The sequence below is a fragment of the Pelophylax lessonae genome (genome assembly GCF_965119305.1).
Source record: "Pelophylax lessonae genome assembly, chromosome: 4".
Taxonomy (NCBI): Eukaryota; Metazoa; Chordata; class Amphibia; order Anura; family Ranidae; genus Pelophylax; species Pelophylax lessonae.
The window spans coordinates 13539337-13563987 of NC_138771.1; the positions used below are offsets into that span (position 1 = coordinate 13539337).

Genomic DNA, 24651 nt, shown 5'->3' on the forward strand with positions numbered 1-24651 from the left:
CAGTGCCAGCGGCCATCATCCCTGATCAGTGTATACAAAAGAGTTCCCCTTGAGGTATGGGACTATAAATGCCGCTAGACACTGTATACTATATAAAAAAAATACTTTATTGGTACAGAAAAACATATAGTGAAAACACAATATGGGAAGAAACACAAATACACATACAGGGCATTAAAATTGCATGCATTTGACAGACCGAATACCGAACCAAGATGTGGACACCTAGGTACATAGGGCAATCGTGGAACCGGTTCCACGATTGCCCTATGTACCTAGGTGTCCACATCTTGGTTCGGTATTCGGTCTGTCAAATGCATGCAATTTTAATGCCCTGTATGTGTATTTGTGTTTCTTCCCATATTGTGTTTTCACTATATGTTTTTCTGTACCAATAAAGTATTTTTTTTATATAGTATACAGTGTCTAGCGGCATTTATAGTCCCATACCTCAAGGGGAACTCTTTTGTATACAGCTCAGTTTCAGGGTCTTGGCAATCGTCTTATAGCCTAGGCCAGTGATGGCGAACCTTGACACGCCAGATGTTTTGAACCTACATTTCCCATGATGCTCCTGTACTCTGCAGTGTAGTTGAGCATCATGGGAAATGTAGTTCCAAAACATCTGGGGTGCCAAGGTTCCCCATCACTGGCCTAGGCCATCTTTATGTAGAGCAACAATTCTTTTTTTCAGATCTTCAGAGAGTTCTTTGACATGAGGTGCCATGTTGAACTTCCAGTGACCAGTATGAGAGAGTGATAGCGATAACACCAAATTTAACTCACCTGCTCCCCATTCACACCTGAGACCTTGTAACACTAACGAGTCGCATGACACCGGGGAGGGAAAATGGCTAATTGGGCCCAATTTGGACATTTTCACTTAGGGGTGTACTCACTTTTGTTGCCAGTGGTTTAGACATTAATGGCTGTGTGTTGAGTTATTTTGAGAGGACAGCAAATTTACACTGTTATACAAGCTGTACACTCACTACTTTACATTGTAGCAAAGTGTCATTTCTTCAGTGTTGTCACTTGAAAAGGTAGAATAAAATATTTACAAAGATGTGAGGGGTGTACTCACTTTTTTAAGATACTGTGTGTGTGTGTGTGTGTGTGTGTGTGTGTGTGTGTGTGTGTGTGTGTGTGTGTGTATGTGTGTGTGTATATATATATATATATAATATGGAACCCTTTTGTTTTCTTTTTTTACAACATTGCCAATCTCTAAACCAGCCTTGTATGGGTTTACAATTTCAATGAATAGACCCCCCTCTTACAATAAAAGAGCCGTACGCATAATTACGTGCACATAAATACTGGAATACGCATAGAATTATGCACACTGCAAGGTGTTTAGCACATTTTTGAGTGAAACATTGCAGATGTTTTGGTTCCAGCTTCTCCTCACCCAATGGGAATGTTTAGGATGAATTTATTATTTTCCTGAATGCTAAAACGGCAACTCTGAGATTGCAACCTCTCCAGGAGCAGGGCCCTCCTAATAACCTCCTTGTATTAAATTTTATTGCTGCTGTAGTGTCTCCTTCTATAGCGTAAAGCACTGCGCAAACTGTTGGCGCTGTATAAATCCTGTATAATAACTCCAGTCAGGATGGAGACTTGTGGAGATGGATCCTCCTGCTGCAATACCTGCTCAGGAACCATGTGCTGTAACAGGTGAAAGATCTCCTCCAGGCTGTAGTCATGGAACTGTGCAACTGCTAGGACTCTGTAACAAGCAGATGGGGGTAGGAAAAATCTGACTGTCAGCAGGAGACGGGAAATAACGTATTTCAGCATCTCACTCAGATGGGGGGTGTGGGAGGCTGTGTTTTGTACATGGGAACTAGGTGGGGTTTCCAGCAGTTTGTGGTGACTGCAGTATAGAATACAATTGTTCTCTCACAGTACTCTTACATTGTGTTCATATTACAGGAACAGATGATCACTGATGACCTGGAGAATGAGGTAAGGTCCGGAGACCTGTGTGTTCTCTCCATTGTCCCTTCTGTAAGTTGTACAGAAACTTTTATTACTTTATATTCTTCCATTAACAGAAAGAGGAGCTAAAATCCCTGCTGGAAGCAAAGGAGAAAGAACTAGAAGACAGCCTGAGAACGATGGAGAACCTGCGAGGAAAAATGAGATATTATGAGGTGAGCGAGGGATTTGCGGCGTCTGTATGGCAGGATGTGGATAGGAAATGAGGGAACTAGAAAGGGAGAGTGCAGTTGGAGAAAAAAGATAATTGGTAGTTGCTATGCTCTATATTCATCTAAAAGATCCTCATTTTCGGAGTGTCAGTTCTGCATTTAATTTTTTTTTTTTATCATTGATCTAAATTAAAGGATCCTTAATGATGTTTTACTTATTTCAACATTCTTCTTTTAGTGTCCGTTCTCACTATTCCGACCCGAAGTCGCCCGTGCACCGCGACTTCGGTGCGGCTTGCAACGACTTCACATAATGGAAGTCAATGCAAGTCGCTCCGACTTTGCAAAAAAAAGGCGCAGGAACCTTTTTCTAAGTTGGAGCGACTTGAGTCGCTCCTATTAGAATGGTTCCATTGCACAGCATGGACCACTACTTGTCAGGCGACCAAGTCGCCTGACTAGTCGGATCAGTGTGAACCGGCACATAAGCCTGTGTTTGAAAACTTTTGTAGAAATGTTGGTGGTGAAATAACAAGCACCAAGCTTTTTAAGTGTCCCCTGATTGACTGCCTGACTGGCTCCTGAATTCCATATTCATTTGTTCCCTGCTTTCTTGAGTACAGCTGGGGATAGTGTAGGCTGGGTATCATTAGACTGCGTTTGCATGGGCGTTTAGGGCGCATTCACACTAGTGATCGACCAATATCGTTTTTTTTTCATTGCCGATACCGATTTTTGGTCATCGCGTATCGATATTTTCGTACATTTAAAAAAATGTTTTTTTTTTTTTACTTGACAGGTACTGTTGTGGAGGGATCTGGGGGTCTCCAAACTCCTACTCTGCACTTAAAAGCATTCAAAACGCTAAGTTTGGCTGTTTTGAATGCTGTCATTTTTTTTAATTTGGCGCCAGACAGTACCCGGAAGTGATGTCGTGACATCGCATTCGGGATACTAGATCAGAGACCCGATCAAAGCCTATCCCAGCTTTGTTCGAGTTTTCAGCTAGCTAGCAGGCGTGCCGGCTGGTTGCTCGGGCCTCCTGGTGGGAGGGGAGACACAGGCAAGCCGCGGAAGGCGGTGGGAGGGGGGAGTCGTCCCATCCCACTGCTTGGAGTAACAGCAGAGCAGCTGATTAGCCGCATCGGTTGTCAATACAAGAAAGCTGACCGTCGGTTTTAAAAAACGGTACCAGAGTGATGCCTCTAGCTGCAGGCATCACCCCGGTACAACCACTTGAAGCCGATGCAGCGTATTTGCATTATATCGGTGGGAAGGGGTTAATAAGTAATGGCAGCGCAAGTGCGTTGCGTGTTTTAGTGTATTTTTTGCATGCTTCCAATAATGTGGGCAGAAATGCGCATTTACAGAATGCTCAGGTTTGAATGCAGCCTCATGCCGGCAGTGGGTGGTTTGAATCTTGGTTGATTCAGCAGGGACCGGCTGAGATTCGGAACATCCATGGGCAGGCTAATTGTACTGAAGTCTGTCTGATCCATTGATTGACTTCAGTACAATCAGCATGTCCGATTTTTACATGCGATTATTTTCAGTGGCTATAGCCGTTAAACAATATTCACTGTGTTCTCCTGGCAGGGATGGCTCCACAAGACACAGCTGATCAGATTGTGGTAAAGGGCCAATCACAGCTGATCACAGATTGTGGTAAAGGGCCAATCGCAGGTGATTAAAATGTAAACAGAGTTGCTGGTTATTGGCTCTCCTTTCCTCACGTCCTGTCACAGCGTCAGGAGAGTCAATAACTGGCAATCCTGACAGAGGGGACATGCATGCAGATAATCAGGGCGCCGATCATCAGTTCAGCCCTTTTAGTGCCGATCAGCAGTGCTGGGAAAAGGTCATCTGGAGCCCAGGACGCACATACCAAGTACACCCCCCCCAAAGCTCTATCTGTCTAAAAAAAATGATAAAAATGACGTTTGGGTACAGTGTTGCATGACCGTGCAATTGTCATTCAAAATGTGACCACACTGAGAGCTGAAAATTGGCCTGGGCAGGAAGGGTGTAAAGTCCCTGGTAGGCAAGTGGTTAAAAGCTTCACTTAGGCTTACCGTTCGCTCTGCTCTTCTACAAGCTGAAGCCCGTGTTAAACAGGCCTAAAGCCTCGTACACACGATCAGATTATCGAACGATCTTGCGTCCGATTTTTCTTGCATGCTGGTCTCATATGGAAAGTGAATAGGTTACTTTCATACGAAAATTCCCGTACGACGGAATTCAACTTCAGAAGTGATGTCATGTATTGAATTGTTTTGTATGTGTTCTTTCGTCTCTGAGCATGCCTAGTCTTGCTCTTACGATTTTTTTCAGACGAAAGCTGTACTAATTAAATGAAAATCGGACGTTGTGTTGACGGACGATAAAGATTTTATAGCCTGCACATCCAGATTTTGTCGTCCGCAAATTCGTAATCGGCTGTCGAAAGCACCATACTAACAATCCGAAAATCGGCAGATCGTTCGTCGGACAAAATTTTCTTTCCGATTTTCGTATCATGTGCACAGGCCTTTAGAGTGAGGGTTTGAATAGAATTCGGTGTTTTGCTGCCCCAGTCATAGGAGAGATTGTCAGGATGGGATCCGGCTGGTTGCTGAATAGTTAATGTGTTATTGTCATGATCATATGCTGCTTTACACAAACAGGTTTATAAGCTTGGGGCAAAAAAAAAATTAGGATATTGCCCACAGCCAATAATAAGATTCCAACTGTCAATTATTCAGTACAGATAAGAACATTGCTAATTGGCTGCTGCAGGAGGCATAATTATTTTGCTTGCCTCATATTTAATGAGCTGCACTGTGTTACTTGTGTGAAGCCTCTTCATTAAATTATATTTGAGTATTTGTCAGAACTTCCTTAATTCAGTTACCATTACTGCTTTGAACATTTCATATTTGAACAAGTTTTAAATGACATTTAGTGCTTCACATGTCATGCAGCCGCTTTATGTAAGTTCAGATCACACGGTAATTATGGCGATATATAGCTGTGTTAAACCGGTCACGTACTGGTCATCTTTATACCTAAGGCAGGCTTCACACACATGCGATGCGGGAACCAGCGCAATTCTAGTGCGGGTTTCCACATTGCATGTCTCTCCTATGCAACTGTTACAGATGTCAATACATAAGTTAATGACGCCCCGAAAAGAAAAAACCTGGAAAAACAACCTTGGGGGGGATTTTCCAGAAAAACAGGGGAGAAGGGAGAGCCCCCGTTCACACTGCCGCGACTTGTCAGGCGACTTTTCAGCCTGACAAGTCGCGGTCGGTCGCGGTCCATTGAGTAGTACAGGACCGGTTCTAATAGGAGTGACACAAGTCGCTCCGACTTAGAAAAAGGGTCCTGTACTACTTTGGGGCGACCTCGGAGCGACTTGCATAGACTTCCATTATGTGAAGTCCCTGCAAGTCGCGCCGAAGTCGCGGTGCACAGCAGTGCACGCGACTTCACAGGTCGCCCCCCCGAAGTCGTGTCGCCTCAGTGTGAACCGGCTCTAAGATGCTTTGTGTTTAACCACTTAAGCCCCGGAAGATTTTACCCCCTTCCTGACTAGGGGGGGATTTTGCGATTCGGCACTGCGTGACTTTAACGGACAATTGCGCGGTCGTGCGATGCTGTACCTAAACGAATTTGACGTCCTTTTTTTCCCACAAACAGAGATTTCTTTTGGTGGTATTTGATCACCTCTGCAATTTTTTGATCATGCGCTATAAACAAAAAAAGAGCGTAAATTTTGCAAAATTAACAATATTTTTCACATTTTTTTTATATGAAATTCCCCCCCAAAAAAATGTAAAAATCAAAATTTTTTAACATTTTCGGCCAATTTTGTTTTATGCTACATATGTTTGGTAAAAAAAATCTCAAAAAGCGTATTTTGATTGGTTTGCGCAAAAGTTATCGCGTTTACTAACAAAGGGAAAGATTTTTGTCATTTTTGTTGTTTAACGCGTAATGGCGGCGATTTGCGATTTTCTTTTTTTTTTTTTGCGGGACTGCGACATTGCGGCGGACAGATCGGACCCTTGACTGACATTTTTTACACTTTTAGGGTTACCAGTGACATTACTACAGTAATCAGTGCTATACATATGCCCTGTTACTGTAAAAATGACACTGGTAGTGAAGGGGTTAACTTTTTTTGAGAGGGAGGGGTTATGTGTGTCCCTAGGGGCGTAATTCTAACTGTGATTGGCTGTGGCTTGAGGTGTAGGAACTATGATCAACGGTCCTACATAGTAGAACCGTATGATCACTATTCCTACACAGGGGAGAATGACAGGCGGGTTGTTTACATCAGCCGCCTGCCTTTCTCCCGCTGTCACGGACGATCGTGAGTGCCCGGTGGACATCGGGCTTGCCGGGCACACGCACAGGGGGGGGGGGTTCCCTGACCGCGCCGGAGCGCGCCTCCGTCGGCGCGCGCTCGCTCCCCAGAGCCTCACAGGCTAGTGACGTACCGCTACGTCACTTTGCCTGTGAGGGGCTGACCGCCGCAGTATATGTACTTGCGGCGGTCGGCAAGTGGTTAAAGAAAATATGAAGCAAAGATAGATATAGATAGATAGATAGATAGATAGATAGATATATATATATATATATATATATATATATATATATATATATATATATATATATATATATATATATATATATATATATATATATATATATATATATATATGATAACTTTTATTACAAAATTTACAAAAGAGAAATAATGACAATAATAACAAGCAAACAGTCTTTGGAGGACTGGCATGGACAATTAGTTATAAAAACACATTGGTTTCTAAAAGACCTTCAATGCATCAACATTCATGGATGTACAAAGAATGGGTACCACACAATATTGGAGAAAAATTGGGATGATGAAGTGTCGGACCCCCAAAAAACCCCAACGCGTTTCAACTTTAAGTCTTCTTCAGGGGGTATATATTGGTGCGCAATTCTTTTGACAAGCATCTGTATATACAGTACATAAAACAAATCATTATATCAAAAAGACAACATATATCTGAAAAACCTTTATACAGGTGAGTATATAACTTACACAAATGTGTGGTCCACCCACATGTATAGCGTGAGGGTATCTGTGATATACTGTCGATTTGTACAGTCCAAAGAAGCCCGGGAGCATATCAAAGCGTCAGTCCTCTCCTAGGAACCACAAGGACAGGGGCAGAGAAAGAGACCGAAGCGGACCTGGCGAGAGGGGGAAAAGGAGGAAAGAGGACATGGCAAAGGAGAGGCCATATGAGAGAGTCTCACTGACAAAAAAGAGAGGAGGTAATCAATCAAAAAAGTTAAGTATGCCCCCAGATCGGATCGCAGTGTGAACTGTGGAATGGTGCAGGAATCTGATTTCATAGATGTGACCACCCATGCCACCCGATTCCAGTGTGGACCAATAAAAGGGTCCTGCGCCATTTTGGTCCGAATGCAACACGAGTTCAGCCATACAATCTGTATGGCTGAATTTGCATCGCACAGACATCGTATGTGTGATCTGCACAGCAATGCGGTGCGAATCACATGCGATGTCTGACATCGCAATAGTGAGAACCCAGCCTTAAACGTTACTGGACAGGGTTGGTTCCTAAACCCCGTATACAACTTTAACATTTTTACACTGTATTAACACTGTGGGGTTGATTTAGTAAAACTGGAGAGCGCAAAATTTGGTGCATCTGTGCAGAGAAGCCAATATGCTTCCAGGTTTTAGAATCCATTCAAATAAGAAAATAAGGCCGCGATTGTATAGTGGTTAGTAATCTGCGTTGTGCCCGCAGCAACCCCGGTTCAAATCCGAGGGGAGGGCTCGTTGATGAAGGTGGGGAGGGAGGGCTCGTTGATGGATGGAGGTGGGGAGGGATGGCTCGTTGATGGAGGTGGGGAAGGAAAGGCTCGTTGATGGAGGTGGGGAAGGAAAGGCTCGTTGATGGAGGTGGGGAAGGAAAGGCTCGTTGATGGAGGGGGGGAAGGAAAGGCTCGTTGATGGAGGTGGGGAAGGAAAGGCTCGTTGATGGAGGTGGGGAAGGAAAGGCTCGTTGATGGAGGTGGGGAAGGAAAGGCTCGTTGATGGAGGTGGGGAAGGAAAGGCTCGTTGATGGAGGTGGGGAAGGAAAGGCTCGTTGATGGAGGTGGGGAAGGAAAGGCTCGTTGATGGAGGTGGGGAAGGAAAGGCTCGTTGATGGAGGTGGGGAGGTGAAGGCTCGTTGATGGAGGTGGGGAGGTGAAGGCTCGTTGATGGAGGTGGGGAGGTGAAGGCTCGTTGATGGAGGTGGGGAGGTGAAGGCTCGTTGATGGAGGTGGGGAGGTGAAGGCTCGTTGATGGAGGTGGGGAGGTGAAGGCTCGTTGATGGAGGTGGGGAGGTGAAGGCTCGTTGATGGAGGTGGGGAGGTGAAGGCTCGTTGATGGAGGTGGGGAGGTGAAGGCTCGTTGATGGAGGTGGGGAGGTGAAGGCTCGTTGATGGAGGTGGGGAGGTGAAGGCTCGTTGATGGAGGTGGGGAGGTGAAGGCTCGTTGATGGAGGTGGGGAGGTGAAGGCTCGTTGATGGAGGTGGGGGGGTGAAGGCTCGTTGATGGAGGTGGGGGGTGAAGGCTCATTGATGGAGGTGGAGAGGAAAAGGCTCGTTGATGGAGGTGGGGGAGTTGTTGTCTGGCCTGTGTAGTCCAATCCAATAGAAGAGCTCCTGGAGCTAAAATTGCTAAAGTGAATGCTGGTTCTGATAGGTGTCAGATTACCCAAAGCTTAGCAGTTTTTTGTGTATGGGGCTGTGTAGCCGCAGACCGGTCAGGGTGCCCATGCTGACACGTATCCACAGCCAAAAGGGCCTATAATGGTCCCGTGATGTAAAGTTTTGTGCATATTTCGTCAAGCTAGATAATGCCGCCTTTTCTCTTACAGGGGGGCTTTGATCTTTAGAATTCGGTAGTCCTATTTCTGTCCATTAACCATTGTAAACGGGGGACAAGAGTGGAATTTTATGCTGCCATATTATTCCATGTGCTATTATTGTTGTTATAAAGGATTTTTTATAGCGCCGACTGTTTGCGCAGCGCTTTACAACATGATATTATAGAGCGGTCCTTTTCTCCTGATGTCATATTGCGGGACACTTGCTATTTTAACCACAGGCAATTTTCTTTTCTTTTTTTTTTTTGTTTGCATTTTCTTTGTTTAGACTGTTATAACTGCAGCATGTTACTTTGCGCCTACAGTTGCAGTTTTTTTGTAATTTTGTATTTGGTCTATATGTTCCTTTATGTTTAAATGCAAAATTGTTCAAAAAATAAATTTCCAAATACGTTGGCCATGTGAGCGTCCGAACTGGACCATGGACCAATTGTAGAAGGTGGCCTGGTCTTATGAATTTAAGAATGGTTCAAGAAGGTGTCTTTGAGATGTTGACTTGAACTCTAAATTCTCCAGCTCTCAATCGAGCATCTGTGGGATGTGCTGGAAAAACAAGTCTGATCCATAGAGGCCCCACCTTGAACATTACAGGACTTAAAGGATTTGCTACTTACAGCTTGGTCCCGGATATTACAGCATTCAGAGGTCTGGTAGAGTCCATGCCTCGACTGGTCAGGGCTGTTTTTTTTGCAGCAAATGGGGGGGGGGGGGGCTACTCAAAGGTTGGTTATGTTATGGTGGGTGGTCATAACGTCGTGGCTGATCGGTGTAATGCCCTACCATTGCCGTCAAACCTCAAGGTAAAGCTGTAGCACGTTGAACAAAAACAAAGCAACATACGTGGCGTGATTCCTGCTCATTAACTATAATACAATTAATGTGCTGACTTTGCAAATAATAGGCTTTTCTCTGCAAAGCATGTATACTCCATCTATCCGGCTTTCAAAAGGCACCTACTGTGGTTACTGGAAGGGATGGAAGTACCCTGCAGATAGTAGAATAGTGGAATTCAGGATTTGCATCAATCGCATGAAACCGCTTCATTAAAGTGCTTCAGCCTTTCATCTGTGAAACGGGGATGGGGCAAAACATGCTTGTACTTTACACGATGGCTTATTACACAGGCCTGGCCAGCAAGCCTGAAAAATCATTAGGCTTGGTTACTGGCTATTTTTTCAACATAATTGTCTATTTAAACAAATGGTGATATCACTTCCATTGCCAATCAGAAAAAAAGAGGTTTGTTCCCTGAGGGCAGTAAGTGAAGCCACACACATAATTACATGTCATTAAAGCGGATCTTCACCCCCACACCCCCATTTTCCTTAAACCCCTGCTTACTTGGTTGCGTGTCCTGCACGGTTAAGATATTTACCTACCCAGTGTTGTCCTGCTGAGATCCTCTTCTCTTCTGCTTCCCACTTGGTCCCGTGCCACCATCTTCTTGCATGATGTCATCGGGAAGCTGACGACTCTCCCGATGAGCTGCTAGGCCCACCTCCATCCTTCTTTCTCAATGAAAGACTATGCCTCCTGGGATTTGTGACCTGGGACAGGACTCACTTTGGCTGGGGAGCTCGTGGAACCCAGATTACTTTAGAGAGGTCAGGAAACTCCTTGTCCAGCTTCCCCGGCCCCTCTTATGTATAAGTCACCCTGTGTCTATTAGGGGCACAGGGTGACCAAGAACCCCAGTCAGGTCTGCACTAATCAGACTCGCTGTACAACCACATTCAGCATTTAGTGTTACCCCGGTTATCCTGGGTACTATGTGTGGTTTTGTGTTGAAAAAATGAAGGCCCTCTTTCACTTGGGACAATAATATTTCTGGACAATATCTCAGGAAATATATAAGGATAAACAATTTGACTTTTCAGATTGCTAGAATATTGCAGTAGTGTCTCATAGACCCTTGCTAGATAGTGAGGTGGGGTTTGTTTTTGTTAAGTACCTGCATTCCATTGTTCTATTGTATCTGTCTGCCTTAAGATCAACCTATTATGGGATGTATATGTGTATGTGTATGTGGATTGGCTACTAAGGGGGGAGGGGGGGTTGTCCCAAAGTGTATATCTCTTTGTGCCTGTGTTTCAATAAACAGTTTTGATTCTGGTTCACTCCAAAACTTCTACTGTCGAGTTCTTTGGGTAACTATAGCCAGATTCACGGATCTTGTGTTCCAGAGCTTAGGAAACCGCTTCTTGGCAGAGACATCCAGTCGGGGTGTCTGGAGTTCGTCGCACTTGACCTATATATCCCAGGAAGCACAGCGGATAAAGTGCACTTCATTCACCTAGGGGAGTGACGTGCATGGGCAGGCCAGAGCTTTTCTTTTTTGCAAAGGGGAGGAGGGGTGGAGAGGAGGCAACATCATATTGAGGGTAAAGATCCGCTTTAATCAGTTGTACATCAGGTCTGAGTTCCTATACAACCTAAGGGCCTGTTTCAACTGGCTTTTGTTAAATTCAAACCGGTTTTGCATTCTGATACAAGTCTGTGGGAATGCAGCACCTGTTTGGAAGCAGGTCAGAAGGAGGTCAACTGCAAGTTAAATGCACCTGTCAGTCAATTCTGTATGATCTCAGAAATGTGATGCCATCACCAAAAGCCCAAATCTATAAATCTGTTTCATATTTTTGTTTTGCAGCAAAAGAATCACTCGGCCCCAAGTAGCCCATTCAGCCCTGGTGAGTATGCAAGTGAGAGACGATCATACTTTTCTTATCACACATAAATGGTTTCTAATTCGGTTTTCTTGCTTTCTAGGTAAAGAGGAGGTTGTGGTGAAACAGAATCTAGTTCTAAGCTCGGATCCTCAGGTACTTTAACAAAAAAATAAAATAAAAACACGTAGGTGTGTTTGTGATTTCCACACTATATATATATATATATATATATATATATATATAGATAGATAGATAGATAGATAGATAGATAGATAGATAGATAGATAGATAGATAGATATAATCTATATATATATATATCTCCTACTCAGATGGTAATGGTGAGGCTGTATTATTTTGGTTAGCAGTAATCACTATTGCACAACTCCACAGCATTTTGGACTGAAGCCTTCACAGTAATCTTAGTAGCAACAGCAAGCAGATGGTGCAGTCTTTTATGCCCACCGCATGCTTAGAAACATATGTTCCATCCAGTTTTTAATAAAACTGGTTTAAATAACTCATTAAGGAAATTGTAAAATCTGTATATAATTGTATTCTATTATGTATGTTTGCCTATGTACCGTGTTTCCTCGAAAATAAGACCTACCCTGAAAATAAGCCCTATCTCCTTTTTTTTTTTTTTTTTTTTTTTTCTTTCTATAATTGCTGCAATATAAGCCCTAGTTGAAATCCTTGTAAAATCATGTGATCTGTGCTGTAAAAGTATTATCTAATACCTTATTTACAGCGCCGCTGGGCGCTCGTGTGACCTGCCTGAGCTCTCCTCCTGGCTGATGTCAATGGCCCCTCCCCCTGCAGTGCTCGGAGCAGGGCTGACGTCAGTGGGGATCCCAGCATCTCCCTCGGCAGTGCTCAGAGTGGGAAAGAAGCGCTCCGGTGGGTCAAGTGAGCACCCAGCAACGCTGTGAATAAGGTATTTTCTATAGCAGGGGTCTTCAAACTATGGCCCTCCAGTTGTTTAGGAACTACAATTCCCATCATGCCGAGTCATGTCTGTGAATGTCAGAGTTTTACAATGCCTCATGGGATGTGTAGTTCCGCAACAGTTGGAGGGCCATAGTTTGAGGATCCCTGTTCTATAGCATTACATAAAGAGACACACTGGACATTATATAATCCATTTACAGAGCAGATTAAATGATTTTACAATGACTTTACCTAGAGTTTATTTTTGAGTTTACAGGTATGTTGACACCTGAGATGACAGGGAGGGGGAGAGAAGACAGGGGGGACAAAAAAGACATCCCCCGAAAATAAGCCCTAATGCATTTTTTGTACCTAAAATTAATAGACCTGGGCTTATTTTCGGGGAAACACGGAATTGCACTCATTGAGCACACGACACTAATAATGTTTTCATTACATGTTGCATTCTTTCGAGTCCTGATTAGAATGTAGCCTGCCTATGTTACGCCCCTTGTTACCATAAAAGCACAATTGTAATATTAATGTGATACCTACGTAATTATGTGTATAAAAGCCTTCAATTGCACCGAATAAACAGAACAGTTAATTGTATCTTTTATGTCTGTTCCCTACTGCAGTAGTTCTTTAATTTGGAACCACTAATCAATAGGAGGATGGGAGTTGCCTATCGATAAAATTTCCCGAACAGAGTAGAGAGAATAGATTAGCTCTCAGTGGTATTATATAGTGGTCATTTCTAGGTGCGTGTCTCTTGGTTAGTTTTTTCACTTCAGCATCTGGAGTGGCACAGAATGCCCAGGAATTTTGTACATAGGCTACATTTTCCACTGAGGATCCCTGTAACCATCTCCAGGTCTTGCTATTGGTCTCGTCTCTTGTGATGGGCTGCCTCACTAAGATAGAGAGAACAGGAGGGCGCACTCTTAGATGTAGTACACTACATGTTTATTTTTTTTTATGTAATGTACTACACTTTAGAGCACACCCTCTTGTTGTCTTTATCTGTTCACCTAGACCTCCTTCAGTCTCTCCAGAGGGGTATTATTAAGTGTTGTAAGGCCAGACAAAAGGGACCCTGGACCTTAAGAACTTTCTGCTGTTCTCACTATATTAAATAAGTGCTCTCGCCATTTACTGTGCCATATACCCTCTTTTTCTGTATCTCTCACTAATATCCCTAGATGTCTATTAGATTCTTAGATTTGTTTATAATATATCATTTAGTATGCATTTGAGCTGCACGATTAATTGTAACAGAATCGAGATCGCGATTCACTCCCCCTGACGATCTTAACATGACACTTGCTCGATTCTTTACATAGCTGTGAGGGAGCAGCTGTCAAAAAAAAAAAAAAAAAAAAAAGAGCCTCCCGCAAAAGCCTATCAGCATTAGTCTCCCACTGAACTGTAAACACAAATGATTACATTGTATCTTTCCCTCTGCCGGAGGAAGGAAGTTTAACCTCTTAAAGACTAAACCTTTTTCCTACACTTGTTGCTTGCAAGTTAAATCAGTTTATTTTTCCTAGAAAAGTAGTTAGAACCCCCAAACATTTATATATATATTTTTTTTTTTTTTAGCAGAGACCCTGCAGAATAAAATGGTGATTGTTGTAAATTTTTATGTCACACTGTATTTGCGCAGCAGTCTTTCAAACGCAATTAATACACTTTAATGAATAAAAAAAATAAACAAAACCGTTAAGTTATCCCAATTTTTTTTATAATGTAAAAGATGTTACACAGAGAATCGTGATCTTTATTCCAAGCAAAAAATTTGTGATTCTCATTTTGGCCAGAATCGTGCAGCTCTAGTATGCATATTATCTACTGTGGCGTCATTTCATACACTTGCTTTACGTCTGCTTTTTTTTTTTCTGTTTAGCATGCAACTCACCTGCCGGCCAGGTCTCAGCTGCGTCCTTTGGAGCTTCCTGGAGAAAACTCTGATCAACGCCAAGAGGTAGACACGATTCGCAGATACTATGAGATGGCCAGAGAAGAGGCCATGAGGCTGCAGCAGGAGCTTTCAAGGAGATCTTCTGAGTGTGTCGCTCTGGCCAATGAAAGAGATCGGAGCAAAGTGGAGTCAGACCAACAGATCCGGCAGTTGGAAGAAGCACTCCGTGATGTGCAGAAGCGAATGTTGGATTCTGAGAGCAAAGTGAAGCAGATGCAGACACACTTCCTAGCCCTGAAAGATCACCTAACCCAGGAAGCTCTAAACGGCAGCTCACGTGCAGGTGAACTGCAGGAACAGCTCCAAGAGGTAAAGGGAAAATACGAGGGTGCATCAGCTGAAGTTGGAAAGCTGCGTAACCAGCTGCGTCACAATGAGCTCTTGGTGCAGGAGCTGCGCAGGGAGGATGCTCGCTTGCGCAAGGATAACCGACGTCTGCAGGATGAGCTAGCCGTTTGTGAAGAGGAGAGGGAAAAAGCTGAGCGAAGGGCCCAAGAGGCCAGAGAGCAGCTGGGGTTGGCCGTCACCACTGACAAGTTTGAAAACATGAGATGCCTTTTAACTAATGAGGTGAATGAGAAGTCCCGGAGATTAGAAGAAGCTGAACAGGAGCTGAGCCGTGTCAGGGATGAATTTGAAGCTGCAAATAAGGAGAAGAGGAGGTTCGAACCCAAGCTGGACATGCTAAAGAAAGACATGGATGATTTGAAAGTGAGAAACAGCAGCCTTGCACGGGAAAATGACAAGCTGCAGTCAGAGAAGATTCTGCTGCAGAGGCAAATTGAAGAGCTAAGAGGGCAAATGAGAAGCCAGCATGTCCCAGCACAGCTGCATGCCGAGACTAAGAGAGCCTGTGAGGAAACCATAGCCCTGCTGAGCCAAAAGCTAACCGAGTCAGAGCAGAATAACAGGAAGGCTGAGCTGGAGCAAGAGAAACTTCTGGAGGAAAAGAAGACTTTGAAGGAGGGCATGGTTCTTCTCCAAGCATCCACCACTTCCCGCCAGGAGCATGAAACCGAGATGAAAGAGATGCAGTCAAAGGTCAAACAACTGGAGAAACATCTGGCTGAAATGAGTAAGAGATGTGAAGAAGAAGCAGTGAGAGCCTGTTCTCTACTGTCAGAGAACGCAAGCCTAAAGGAAAACCACATACCTCTTGCCACACACCTGCAGGCCTCTGTCTCGTTGACTGGAGAACTGGAGAAAGCTAGAGCGGAGGTCGTCACCGTCAAGAAGCAACTGGAGAAGGAGACCAAACAGGTGACAACTGTGCAAGCTGACCTGGAAAAACAGATTATGAAGCAGAAAAGCCTGCAAGCCCAGCTGGAAAGCGAATCTGCTCTGAAGTTAGAATTGCAGACTCGGCTGAAGAGTCAGACTGCAAAGGAGGCAGAACTGCAAGAAAAGCTGAGAGCCGAGGTCTCCAAAAATGCAGAACTGCAGACACGGGCTTCCGGTGAAGCCGCCACGCGGTCAGAGTTGCAGTTGCAACTGGAAAAGCTGAAGGAACAGATCCGCTCTGATTATGTGACTAGAAAGGAACATGGAGATAAGGTGGCAGAGCTGCAGAAATGTGAAGAAAAGACGAAGCAAGAGTATTCCCAGGCATACGCCAAGTACCAGCATGAAAAAGAAGAGGTGAACAAGCTCCAGGCAGCTATTAAAGAGCAGCGAGCAGAGCTGGACACATTGCAGCGTTGCATCACTGAAAAATACGCTCCACTTACCAGCATGGAAGAGAAGGAGAAGAACTTCTTGGCGATAAAAAAGGAAATCGAGTTAGAGTTACAGGAGCAATGTCAAATGACTCGAGAGGCAAAGGAGAGTCTGTCAAAACAGCAACAAGAGGCACTAGACCTCAGAAAAGAACTGGCGACATCAAAGCAGACCCTTCTTCAAGAGCAGACCTCACGAAAGCAAGAGGAGGCCGCCATGCTCAAAGAACTGGATGAGCTCCGAGCTTGTCTACAGGACCTGCAGAAGACGCTGGTCCAGGCTGAGGAAAAGCAGCGTGTGTTGCAAGAAGAAAACTTACAAGCCGCCAAGAAGCTCAACGCACTGCAGGAATGTCTTAGCAGTCAATACATTCCCATACAAAATCACAATGAATTAAAGAGCACACTGGACAGTACCAGAGCTACTCTTGAAGCTGAGATAAGTGCCAAGGTCAGCCTTTGTGAGAAGATGCAGGAAAAAGTGCGCAACTTGGAAAAGGAACTGGAGGAACAGAGAGGATCTAGTATCTCCAGTGCACAGCATGCCAAGGAAAAGGAGGATTGGCAAAGAAGGGAGGCTGCAGCTCAATCAAAGTTGCAGGAGAAAGAGAAGTCTCTGTATGTGACTGAACAGGAAGTGAAGGAATTACGAGAAGAGTTGAAGAGAGCCCAGCAAAAGTTAGAGGAAGTGCAGAATCACAGGCAGAAGGAAAAAGTTGATTTTACTGCAGTGAGAACAAACCTGGAACAGAGAGTGGCTCTGCTGGAAGATGCTGGTCGCACGTACAAAGAGGAGAACAAACAGATGGCGCAGAAGCTGCAGGATGCGCTGACACAGTGCGAGAAAGTCAAGCAGAAGAACCAGAGCCACGAACAAGAGATCACTCAGCTAAAGGGGAAGCATGAACAGTGTCTTTCCACCATTAATGAGTTGCAGGAGACCATCCAGAAATCGGCCAGAGAACTGGAGATCAAAGAAAAGCAGGTGAGGCACTGTGCAGAAATCCTTTGTGTATCCTGTTAATAGGATACATTTCTGTAAGAATTTTTGTTTTGGAGTTTTTTTTTTGGTAACATAGTTTATCCACTTAAATACTGGGTACTTTCACCCCCCTTCTGCTCAGGCCAGTTGTCCGCTTTTAGCGCTGTCACACTTTGAACTATTGCACGGTCATGCAACACTGTACCATATAAAATGTATCTTTTTTTCTCTTTCATAACAGCTCTTGATCTTCATAACCATAGGGCTATACTGCCTCCTACAGGAGTTGGACACTAGGCAGAAAAAGAATCTGGCTACGCCTATGGGCAGTCCCAAGGGGTATACTCCCACTCCCTGCTATAGGTACTCGCCCTTGCTTGGGATCTCTGGTCCTGGCAAATTTTTTAGGTGGAAATTTTTTTCTCCTGTTTTTTTTTTTCCTGTGAGATCTACAATCGACTGCCGGACTGGGCAACGGACTGGATAATCTAGACCCAGTGGTCACTCCAGTCTGGCCAGCGAGCGTGCGCAGACCTCAGCTCCGCGCTAAGCCCCACTGAACAGGGGTTGGCCTGCGAGTTAAATGCTTCGTGAGGTCGCATATGACCGGGCCCCGGCATGATTGGCAGCATTCCTCCTGGCTGACAGCCCCCCATTTTGATGGTGAGGGGTTCTGTCTGGAGCGGTGCCCGCCTGGTTCCTCGTGTGGTGAGTAGCTGTCCCGCCTCTCCCAGTGGAGGGTTTTGGGGTGGACATGGGCCCCTCCCTGGGACGGTTGGATCCCTGGGTTCCCCTTCTTCCCATCAGGCACACCCCTTCCCCTTTTCATCTGGCTCCCCCCCCCCCCACCTATGCTGAGGCTGTGTGGGTGGTCTGGTACACCTCCCGGGGTGGGGGCAGGGCACTGTGCTGGTGATTGGGGGGGGGGGGCTGTACCTGGTAGGGGGTCCTGCCAGGGCCTCCTGTCCTGCCTGGGTCTGTTCTTGAGGCCTAGGGATCCCTCCTGGGAACCTTGTGGGGCAGCCATTTTGCTGTAGTGCGAGGGTGTTGAATCACCGAGGACTACGTCTGTCAATGAGCTAAGAGAAAAGGATTTTACGGTAAGATTTTACAAAAATCTGTTTTTTTTCACACGAATGAGAGCTTTCTTTTGGTGGTATTTATTCAGCACTGGGTTTCTTATTGTATTTCTAAATAAATGAAAAAAAGACAGAAAATTTTGGGGAAAACAAACCGTTTTTTTCTGTTATAAAATGTTGCAAATAATCTTTCTTCATAAATTCAGGCCAAAATGTATTCTGCTACATTTCTTTGGTGAATTAACCCAGATTAGTGTTTTATTATTTAGTCTGTAGGAAAGTCCACAAATTAGTAATGCACCGAAATTTCGGCCACTGAAAATTATCAGCGGAAAAAGGGTTTTCAGTGTTGTAACGAAAGCAAAAAAGTGCTGATAATGGGTGACGTAAACATCCACGATTTTGCTGCAATTTTTACCGCAATTTTACCGTGCTTGTGGTGTAGTTTCTCATAGGTCATGTGACTCAAAATACGCATCAAAAACACAACACAGGTGTATTTTTAATGCATTTTTAATGCATTTCAGTGGGGAGGTGCTGACCAAAAATGCAGCAAGCAGGATTTTTAACGCGGCTTCAAAGGGTGCTGATAGTGGCCGACAATACATTCATATTCTTTTAAATTCATATTGGTTAAAAAGTTGAATAGATAAGAATTATATATAATTATAATTTTTTTTATTATTATATATCGTTTTTTTTTATATATAGATTTTTTTTGTTTTATTATACCGTATATATAATATAATATTTTTTATTATATTTTGTGTTTGTTTTTTTAATGTCAATTTCGTTTTGGCCAAGTCCATCCTAAATTTCCGGTTTCGTCACCGGACTTTTCTTTTTGGTGCACCACTACAACATACTATAGTATATATCTGGAAAATCAATCAATCCTGGTGTACTGATGGCCTATCTCATTTCTTGAGGCCCAAAAACACCAGGACATTACAAATACCCTCCAAATGACTCCTCTTTGAAAACTAAACAGCCCAGGGTATTTTGTAAGAGGCATGAAGATTTTTTTGAAGTTGTAGTGTTATGTACATTTTTTGAAAAATAAAGAAATGTAAAAGAAAAAAATCATTTTTTTTTTCCAGAATTCTTTTAACATACTGTCACCAGTGCAGTCAGGGCTGCTGTTAGAAATCGCGGGGCCCCGTACAGACTACCTGGCAGGGCCCCCCCAAGAAAATATTAAAGATATATTTAGCTAAAATTCCAACAAAATCACTATTAGCAGACACAAATATAACATAACTCGCATAATTCCTGCTAAATCTAAAAAAAAAAAAAAAACTATGTTAAATAAAAAAGAACATAAGATGAGAAAAATATACAGGCTGGGCAGTTGGAGCTCAGTGATCAGAGAGACAGAGAGAGAGAGAGAAACAAAGTTACAATTTACAAATAAACTCCTGAGCAGAGATAGTAAGTGCTGGGAGGGGGGCCCACACAAGGGAGAGGGATTAGTGAGGGACAACAGATAAAAGCTGGTAGCAGGGAGAGGGACAGATCAGGTTCAGGTGCTGGAGGAAGATTTCTGTATTTGTTGTCCATCACTAATCCCCCTCTCTGTGTGGGCCCCCCTGTGTGCTCGGGCCCCCTACCTGGTGGTCCCCCCCTATCAGCGGCCCTGAGTGCAGTACAACCTCATCGTAAAACTGATGTGGCGGTGATCAGGGACACCTTGTGACAGTCTTTTAAAAAAAAAAAAAAAAAAAAAAAAAATTTACTTTTTTTAATTTACTTTTTTCTTTTTTATTACAGTTTTTTTTTTAACACACTGACCAAAGCAATACAGTGTTTACCATAGTAACACTGTACTATGGGAAAGTGATTAGGAATTGTTTTTACACATTGATTGCTTAAACCAGTGAATTTCATTTTTACTGAATGCAACTGATTCATTCAGTGTGTATTGTCGTGATAAGCTGTGATTGGCCATGTGCCATGTGATCACTGTGACCAATCACAGAAACACAATTATGCACAATGAATGGCATAAAAAGAAGCCATCCATTGTTTACTATTGTCGTGTGATCTGCTGTGATTGGTCACAGCGATCGCATGGTACCAGTAACGGGCTGGTAGATTGACCAGTCCTTAGCGTCCAGTGGACACAGCCAGTGGCAAATCGTGCCGCAGCATGACCCGTGGGGCATGTGCGAGGCGCATTCTGGGAGAACGTTGTAGGTCAATAGGCGGAGTGGGAAGTGGTTATTACTAAAATGTTTGCTGTTATTCTGTATACTAGATATGAATAGAAAAACATATTATTCAGGATTTATACAGCGCATCCGGAAAGTATTCACAGCGCTTCACTTTTTCCACATTTTATGGTATAGCCTTATTCCAAAATGGATTAAATTCAATATTTTCCTCAAAATTCTACAAACAATCCCCCATAATGACAACATGAAAGAAGTTTGTATGAAATCTTTGCAAATTTATTTAAAAAAAAAAAAAGAAATTCCCATGTACATAAGTATCACACCCTTTGCTCAATACTCCTTTGGAGTGAAACTCCTTTGGCACCAATTACAGCCTCAAGTATTTTTGAGTATGATGCTACAAGCTTGGCACACCTATTTTTGGGCAGTTTCTCCCATTCTTCTTTGCAGGACCTCTCAAGCTCCATCAGGTTGGATGGGGAGTTTCGGTGCACAGCCATTTTCAGATCTCTTCAGAGATGTTCAATCGGGTTCAAGTCTGGGCTCTGGCTGGGCCACTCAAGGAAATATACAGTTTTCCCATAGCCACTCCTTTATCTTGGCTGTGTGCTTAGGGTTGTTGTTCTGTTGGAAGATGATCCTTCACCCCAGTCTGAGGTCCACAGTGCTCTGAAGCAGGTTTTCATCAAGAATGTCTCTGTACATTGCTGCATTCATCTTTCCCTCAATCCTGACTAGTCTCCCAGTTCCTGCCGCTGAAAAACATCCCCACACCATGATGCTGCCACCACCATGCTTCACTGTAGGGATGGTATTGGCCAGGTGATGAGCGGTGCCTGGTTTCCTCCAGACATGACGCTTACCATTTCGGCCAAAGAGTTCAATCTTTGTTTCATCAGAGCAGAGAATTTTGTTTCTCATGGTCTGAGAGTCCTTCAGGTGCCTTTTGGCAAACTCCAGGTGGGCTGTCATGGGCCTTTTACTCAGGAGTCGCTTTCGTCTGGCCACTCTACCATACAGGCCTGATTGGTGGAGTGCTGCAGAGATGGTTATTCTGGAAGGTTCTCCTCTCTCCACAGAGAAACGCTAGAGCTCTGTCAGAGTGACCATCGGATTCTTGGTCACCTCCCTGACTAAGGCCCTTCTCCCCCGATCGCTCAGTTTGACTGGGCGGCCCGCTCTTGGAAGAGTCCTGGTGGTTCCAAACTTCTTCTATTTACAGATGATGGAGGCCACTGTGCTCATTGGGACCTTCAATGCTGCAGAAATGTTTCTGTACCCTTCCCCAGATCTGTGCCTCCATACAATCCTGTCTCAGAGGTCTACAAACAATTTTTTGGACTTCATGACTTGGTTTGTGCTCTGAGAACTATGGGACCTTTATATAGACAGGTGTGTGCTTTTCCAAATCCAGTCCAATCAACTGAATTTACCACAGGGGGACTCCAATCAAGTTGTAGGAACATCAGGCTGCTGGAAAATGTTGGAATGTGGAAAAAGTGAAGTGCTGTGACTACTTTCCGGATGCACTTATAGCGCCAACAGTTTGCCCAGTGCTTTATATCCTAAAGGGAAGACGGTACAATTACAATACAAGAGGGTTAAGAGGACCCTGCTCCCAAGGGCGTACAATCTATTAGGGTGGGGCAAGTGGTACAAAAGGTTATACCTATGGGGGATGAGCTGATGAAAGAGAGAAAAGTTAATTTAGTTGGAGGTGTGATAGGCTTCCCTGAAGTGATGAGTTTCCAGGGATCGCCTAAAGGCAGTCAGAGTAAGAGATAGCTGGACAGATTGAGGTAGAGAGTTCCAGAGGATGGGAGAGACTTGGGAGAAGTCCTGGAAACGAGAATGGGGAGGAGGCGGCGAGAGCTTGAGAGCAGGAGGTCTTTGGAGGAGCAGAGAGAGGACGGTTCGGGAATGGGGAGGAGGCAAGAGCTTGAGAGCAGGAGGTCTTTGGAGGCGCAGAGAGGACGGTTCGGGAATGGGGAGGAGGAGGAGGAGGCGAGAGCAGGAGGTCTTTGGAGGCGCAGAGAGGACGGTTCGGGAATGGAAAGGAGGAGGAGGAGGCGAGAGCTCGAGAGCAGGAGGTCTTTGGAGGCGCAGAGAGAGGATGGTTCGGGAATGGTGAGGAGGAGGCGGCGAGAGCTCGAGAGCAGGAGGTCTTTGGAGGCGCAGAGAGGACGGTTCTGTATGGGGAGGAGGAGGCGAGAGCTTGAGAGCAGGAGGTCTTTGGAGGTATAGAGAGAGGACGGTTCGGGAGTGGGGAGGAGGAGGCGAGAGCTTGAGAGCAGGAGGTCTTTGGAGGCGCAGAGAGGACGGGTTCGGTTAGGGGCGGAGGAGGCAGTGGCGTAGCATGGGTTGTCAGCGCCCGGGGCAAAGCAAGTAATTTGCGCCCCCTAACCTGCGGACTTTTAGCACTCCCTTAGTCTCTTCCTACAATAGTACTGACCAGCCTGATTCCTATACTGACCTACCTGTCCACTACGCTAACCTACCTGATTCCTATACTGACCTCTATACTGACCTACCTGTCCACAATACTGACCCTTACACTGACCTACCTGATTCCTACCTGCCCACTACACTACACTATCCACTACACTACACTGCCCACTGCACTACCCACTACACTACACTGCCCACTACACTGCCCACTATACTACACTACACTGTCCACTACACTACACTGTCCACTACACTACACTGTCCACTACACTACGCTGCCCACTGCACTACACTTCACTTCACTGTCCAATACACTACACTGCCCAATACACTACACTGTCCACTACACTGCCCACTACACTACACTACACTGTCCACTACACTACACTGCCCACTACACTACACTGCCCACTACACCACACTGCCCACTACACCACACTGCCCACTACACCACACTGCCCACTACACCACACTGCCCACTACACTACACTGTCCACTACACTACACTGCCCACTACACCACACTGCCCACTACACTACACTGTCCACTGCACTACACTTCCCACTACACTGCACTACACTGCCCACTGCACTACTTTATACATAGTGAGGGCTCTCCACTCCAGTCCAGGCTGCTCCCCCCCAACGGTCTCACCTCTCACAACGGCTGGCTGAGGGTCACGACAACAGGGAAAGATAGATAGATGAATGATTACTGACTCTGTGACAGTGCCAGGCTGCTGATTCACTCGCTGAGCTGACTGAGCTCTTCTGAACATGCGGCCGATTGTGAGGAGAGGCGGCACAGGCGGGGCTTGGCTTGCAACATTTCCACATGAGCCACAGCGCCACTCCACCCTAAGCCAATGGACAGGTGAGGCACAGTCCAGCTCCGCCCCGCCATTTTAATCCATATGGCGCCCGCTGGACATCTCCCAGCCTAAACATGGCGGCAACCACAGACAGCGTGCGATACTGTGTCAGAGTGACACTGCAGGAATGCGCCCCCCCAGATGTTGCACCCGGTGCGGCCAGCCCCCCCTGCACCCCCCACGCTACGCCACTGGGAGGAGGCGAGAGTTTGAGAGCAGGAGGTCTTTGGAGGTGCAGAGAGAGGACGGTTCGGGAATGGGGAGGAGGAGGCGAGCGCTTGAGAGCAGGAGGTCTTTGGAGGTGCAGAGAGGATGGTTCGGTATAGGGAGGAGGAGGTGAGAGCTTGAAAGCAGGAGGTCTTTGGAGGAGCAGAGATGACGGTTCGGTAATGGGGAGGAGGAGGTGAGAGCTTGAAAGCAGGTCTTTGGAGGCGCAGAGAGAGGACGGTTCGGTAATGGGGAGAAGGAAGCAAGAGCTTGAGAGCAGGAGGTCTTTGGAGGCGCAGAGAGGACGGTTCGGGTGATATCACCAATAGTATCAGTCACAATGCTTTTCACAAAAGTTAGAGCACAACTAAACTCTTTCACTCAACAGGAACTCATTTTAATCCTTTTTACTTGCTAGCATTAGTAAATAGGAAGGTATATTATAGTTTTTGTTTTAAACTTTTTTTTTGCTTTTGTACATTTCTTCAGTTACTTCCTGG

General features: G+C 45.0%; 1 protein-coding gene across 3 annotated transcripts in view; it reads left to right on the forward strand.

Moving 5' to 3' along the window:
- Window positions 1-24651, forward strand: part of UACA (uveal autoantigen with coiled-coil domains and ankyrin repeats) — a 195450-nt gene that overhangs the window by 159340 nt on the left and 11459 nt on the right. For 2 of the 3 annotated variants that reach the window (XM_082252996.1, XM_082252997.1), the window contains exons 12-16: window positions 1939-1971; window positions 2061-2159; window positions 11748-11787; window positions 11867-11919; window positions 14601-17375. In XM_082252996.1, coding sequence (XP_082109122.1) covers window positions 1939-1971; window positions 2061-2159; window positions 11748-11787; window positions 11867-11919; window positions 14601-17375 — 3000 coding nt within the window. The remainder of the gene's footprint in view (window positions 1-1938; window positions 1972-2060; window positions 2160-11747; window positions 11788-11866; window positions 11920-14600; window positions 17376-24651) is intronic. The other variant, XM_082252998.1, reaches the window with a different exon arrangement.